Source organism: Xenia sp. Carnegie-2017, unplaced genomic scaffold (assembly GCF_021976095.1).
Source record: "Xenia sp. Carnegie-2017 unplaced genomic scaffold, XeniaSp_v1 HiC_scaffold_3, whole genome shotgun sequence".
Classification (NCBI taxonomy): Eukaryota; Metazoa; Cnidaria; class Anthozoa; order Malacalcyonacea; family Xeniidae; genus Xenia; species Xenia sp. Carnegie-2017.
The window spans coordinates 9,374,940-9,380,908 of NW_025813493.1; the positions used below are offsets into that span (position 1 = coordinate 9,374,940).

Consider the following 5,969-nt stretch of genomic DNA (forward strand, 5'->3'; position numbering starts at 1 on the left):
AAGCACACTTTAGATGGTGATTCGTTTTTACTAATCCAGAATATCAATTCTGTGATCAAAATTGGAGCATTTGTAGCTACCTTCAGCAGGTCGACGCAGGATAACAAACATATTGTTAAGTGAACAATTCTTTTTCAAGCATGCGATGACTTAGGCAACATAAAACAACAAGAAACTTTAAAATCAACCCACAAATAAGAACAATAACGTTTAATACCAATATTAAAATCAATTGCATAAAGAACTCTGGCGTCCATTTCTAATGCAGATATTGAGAAAACGCTTGTCCACTCTTAGACAGATATTGTACAGTATTTTATGACATAGTTTCTTATTCATGAATGCATATTTAATTAGTGCAACTTTCAATAGAGCCATTTTTAAAAACTTAACTCTTTCTCTACAGAAATTTGTCTTTAGCTAAAATTGAAAGCATTTTTTCACATTATACTAAATAAATTGCAATTTTGTTTCTATACATTTTTTGTACATTTTGTGTTGTAAAGAATACCATCTAGCTAATATTAATATATTTTATTGAAATAGCAGTTACGATAAGTTATATATCAAATAATTGAACATGGAGCTTGTTTGTTCAATAACATTACACAATGGCAAAAATACAACAATTCTACAGCCCTAAATCACATTTATCCCTACAATATTATAGATTTAGTTGTACGTAAAGAATCGAGTCTGAAAAGTCTTTATATAGTAAATTAGAACGAACTTGAAGTATTACTCAATTGTTTTAATATTTTTCTCGCCTCGGAGCGAAGGTTTTTATTACGCCAAAATATCAATAAACAGTTAGTTGTGCTGTTGATACACCAAAATGTTTTCGCCATGTATAGCTGAGAGCCCAATCTGTGTTTTTTAAGTGCCCAAACGATATAACTGATGATCGTTGGCATAAAGCAAATCGAGACACAAGCTACCAGAAGAAGACATGTTGATATGGATTTTATAAAAGACTTTCCTTTTTTTGAAAGCTGACTGTGACTTTCGGATGTTGTGACGTTCTTTCGACGATATTTCTTTGAGATAATGTGGAGCTTAGTGTTGACGTAGATAAATGGGAACATAAACAGTAAACAAAAAAGTATTGTCGAGGCCAAGAAATGTTCTGTTATATGTATCAGAAACATCATAGTGGAAATAAAAAGAAAAACAAAATGCAATTTAATGAGCAATGACTTCGTTACTTTTGTGTGGTGAAATATTGGATGGAAAACTGCCAAGTATCGCTCAAAACTAACAAGCAACAGGGTATTTAACGAAAAAGCAAGAAATACATCGAAAAAGTGAGTAACAGTGCGCAGTTTGAAAATTGATTCCTTTTCACCAATCCAGAATATCAATTCTGTGATCAAAACTGGAGAGTTTATAGCAACCGCCAGCAGGTCGACGCAGGATAACAAACAAATTGTGAAGTGACAAACTTTCTTTTGTAGTTGCGATGACTTTAACCAACAAAAAACCACAAGAGAGTTTAAAATCATTCCACAAATAAAAGCGATCCCATTGATCGCCAGCATTAAAATTAATTGTACTGAGACTCTGATGTCCATTTCTTAATGTCCGATGTCAGGAAAGATAAACGATTACTCTCGAGATCCCATTGATCTCGAGATCCCAAGCGATCCCATTGATCGCCAGCATTAAAATTAATTGTACTAAGACTCTGATGTCCATTTCTTATGTCAGATGTCAGGAAAGATAAACGATTAAATAATGCCGTGTATTAAATGACACTATTTATTCATGAATACAATCGTTGCAAAAATTTACATAGTCAAGCAGACAGATGGGAAAAACTTACTTCATCGAGGGACAATTCCACTATGCCTTCAATTTATGCTTCATAACGTAGTAATAATGTTTTAACATGTCGGCAGTGCAAAAATATCTTGTATGTTGTTCCCGACATCGTTTTGTTTAGCATTTTGATAATCCGTAAATTTTGTGCAAAATGGCGTCGAAAAATGAATACCCCGTAATTAAATAACAAATAATCAAAAATGCAAATACTAAATCTTATCGCTTGCTTTTGAGAAGGAAGAAAACAAATACAAAATTACAACAAACGTTATAAACGCATGATTCCCAGGATGGTAGTAAAGACGTTGGGCATCTTGTCCCACAAACGGTAGCCAAAAAGCAGCTGCTAATTGTAAGAAGCACGGACCAACGATTGTCTTGTATCAACGGCGGAAACAAGTCCTACAATACAGTAATCAGCGAAGTAGTCCGTAGTAATCGTCTTGCACTGGCCACAGAAGCACTTGGACCACTTTGGTTTATTAAATGATCTTTACAATGAGATTGGAAATTCATTTGGTAGGAAATTAGTGGAAATAGTCCATCTTCAAAAGCATGAAAATGTAAGACATGACTATTCTTTCCAAAATGGTGTTCAAAATAATCCAATTGAAAAGTTCAAAGTATCAATGCTTACCCAACGATATTTGAAGCAGGATCAAATTGGAAATCTAACTAGTCATCTGTATCACTGCCAAATATGTCAAATTCGTGTACGTCATCCTTGTTTTGTATAATGTTTGTCCATGCACTACAATTGCAGATGTCAGTACATTTAAGTCCATTTGCCATATATGTACATATTGTTTTGACATCGTGACTTCTTGCAACCACTGGCTAAGAATTCGAGTATGGAGTCCGGTGCTGTTTTCTGGCTCATTTAGTGACTTATAACTTCCCATTCACAAACATCCATCCACGGCCTTCTGGCGTTGGGACAAATCATTACATGATAATGGTGATTTCCAGATACAAGTCACGTAATTTGCTCGTTTACAATGCAATAGCAATTCATCTTTTGTTGGTGGAGGTTTATGCGATTCTGGGATCTTACTCTTGGTGCAGAATTTTGTGTAGCGCACTTCGTTTACAATCTGACAAGATTTAACATCATATAGTTCAGCAACGGTTTCTTGAACTGTCCGAAAAAGCTTTTCATCAAAGTCGAAAACATCACCAATTTTCTTTCAAGCTTTTTGACATCGATCTGAGCCCTTGACAATTTTGTAAGCCTTTTGTTTCCCAACTGCAAAGAACGCACTGTTGAATCACAACCAGTAACTGCATGAAGAGCTGGCAAAGCGTTAGACATTGCTTTACCAAGACTTTCGTAAATTTTTGAAATAGAATAGATTCTCTTCCTTCCTTTTAATCCTATCTTGACATATAAGTTACAGCAAATTCGCTCTTTGTAGTAGACAGCCAAAATTGCAACATCGCCGTCCACAGTTGAGATGCATATACTAGGATTTATTTTGGTTTGGATAGCATGCAGGCAACAAAAAAAAATTTAGTGTCTGCTTCTTCTCAGCTGGAGCACAGGCTAATTTCTTTTCTTGACACTACTTTGTTATTTGCTACTTTTAGTTGATAACATTCACTTTCAACGGTTACAAATGCAGTTCGTTCTGAGATGGTGGCTTTGAAGCGCTAGGGATCCGACCAATCTTGTAGAAAAAATTTCACAAGATCAACTTTGTTATTGACATCAATTAGGTATTTTTTTAATTGCTTGGGTCGTTTCTGGTCCCTTCTTGACAGCTGAATTCGAATGATTTCAGAATTTTCACGTCGTTTGCGTTCACTGCCTTTTAACGATTAGTCAAAATTTTGGTCGGTGACAAAATACATGATTTAGTTATAATTATAGGTAATGTGTTTTAAGACATATTCGGACATTTCGAAAAATATTGTTAAACTTATGGAGGCCAGCTGCTGAATGATGATCATACCATCAAATATTCTTACACAATCAACTGGAAGGGAATCTACCATGGGATCTTCTACATCTTTCTCAACACTGTCCAGCAGCTTAGATTTAACAGGTTTTACATAACCTCTATCAGCAGTGGCTAAAGACCAAGGAAAAGGACCAAGAGAATAGGTGGTCATTTCTCTCAACGAAACATTGCGCTTGCCGCATATGACTAGTGATCAGGCAAATAAATCACGATCCGCTTTTAATGTTAAGCTTTTATCTTTAATGACGCATGATTTTTTAATTTTCATCGCTGCAAACGTCTTTGGCTTCATTTTTGAATTGGTGCAAACAGATCTTCGTCGTTTGATTCAACTCGTTTCGCCAAGAATTTGCGAAGTGCTTCTTTCCCTTTTTCGTCTGCAATAATCATGTCGTTCTTAACATCATCGCTGCATTGTAATCCAGAACTCAGATGTACGAGGGAAGTAATTTCTTTAAACGGTGTCCCCCAATCCATAAAAAGATCATATCAGCAAAGAACGCAATTTTCGTCGTGCAACATTTGCTTTCATTCAAGATCTTTTGTCACAGATTTAGCCTAGTACATTCCTATGAACTCCTCCATCCTTGTTTGACACTTTGCAGCAGAATGACTGGTTAGTACCCATCTTTGAACTGTTCCTATTAATGTACTATAGCCAACAATTACACCTGCATATGTTTTCTATTTGTTGATTGTTTTCTTTATAGCTTTATCTGATGGTATCTTGTTGAATATTCCTGGTTGTCTTCTCACAGAACAATAACCTGCTTCAAAGTTTTGGTGTATAGAAGGATGTGTTTTTAAGGGCTTTTTCATGGTTACTGGGTAGTATGTCAGAAAGCGTGCGTAGTTGGGACGATATTAGCCAAACATACAGGGGAGCATGTTTTCTGTCAATCACAGATACAATTTCCAGTTCCTGAGCTGCATTGATCTTGAAAAATCGAATAATATCTGCACCATATTAAAAAATGACGACCATACGGATGCTGTTAGACCAAGAGAATCATTTAAGACAGAATCTTCATTATTTTGTAACTCGTCGAGCAGATTTGCGTGATGTCGGCTAAGGTTTTTTATGAGTTGTTTTGTTGGAGAAGAAAAGGAATTTTTCTAACTCAACTGAGTTGACTAATCTTTCATAAAGCTCATTCGCCTGCTCTGTTTGGTCATTTTTCGCTTGTTTAAAACTATCAATCATATGTCTTTTGAAAGCCTCGTGCAGGTATTTTATGTCTCCCATTGCGTTGTTATAATGCTTTCCTTTAAGCATTTGGTCAACGGAAGATTCCTCAAGAAGATTTGCCTCGATTACGATGTCGCAAAGCCCAGCATCAGCAAACCTCTTTCCGATAACAGCAAGAAATATACACATTATACGAAACGCGACAAGCCGCAAAACAACGAACTGCTTAAGATCAATGTACCTTGGATTCATCATAACTTCCACAGCCTTAGCGTATATTTCCATATCTAGCACCATATCTGTTTCGATTAAACCAAGTTTTTCTGCCTTCACCTTTGATTGATTGAGGAGTTCCAGAAGAGTATCATGGGACGTTGGAGATTTGTTAATCGACCGCAGGTATCCAATTTTATGGTGCTGTTGCTGTTGTTGTCGCACAACAAATAATTAAAACCTGTCCAACTAGGTATCTGCTGCTCGAAATTTGTTTGATTGACTTGAGTTCTGGCGATGATCCAAAGCGTATCAAAAACGAATGAAAGTTATACTTCGTCTTTGTGCATGCATCGCTGAATGCAAGTTGTGGCTTCTTTGTTTTTTGCTTCACCTGAGCGTACGAAGGTATCTCTGTTAGAAGATTTTGGAGCTTTTTTGCTTTTTGTTTCATGCATGACTGTGGAGACACTAAGGCGTCTAAAGAAGAGGGCTGGGGCTCATTTATTACAACATCTGACGGCTGGATGACATTGCCATTCGTACAGTGCAAACTAAACCCTTTGAGACATTCGTCATTGATGTCATCGTTATCCCAAACAAAATTGACGAGCTTAGATGGCTTGATAATGGCTAGAGAGAAGGATCTGGGAACTTGGTCTTTTGAATGTTACATTGCCAGAGAAGTTTCAAGAATAAGCACATCATCATAAGACATCCCGTGGCCAAAACTTTTGTATCCAGCTGATAACTATTTTGGAGCCAGTCTTTCTTTTGATGCAGAA

At 36.3% G+C, this 5,969-nt stretch overlaps 1 protein-coding gene across 1 annotated transcript; it reads right to left on the reverse strand.

The window, feature by feature from the left end:
* Positions 1-719: 719 nt before the first annotated feature.
* LOC124454189 (G-protein coupled receptor 39-like) lies at positions 720-1,571 on the reverse strand. Its single transcript, XM_047004994.1, has one exon. It carries the CDS (start codon positions 1,569-1,571, stop codon positions 720-722), a length of 852 nt encoding a protein of 283 aa, XP_046860950.1.
* Between the last annotated feature and the right edge of the window lie 4,398 nt (positions 1,572-5,969).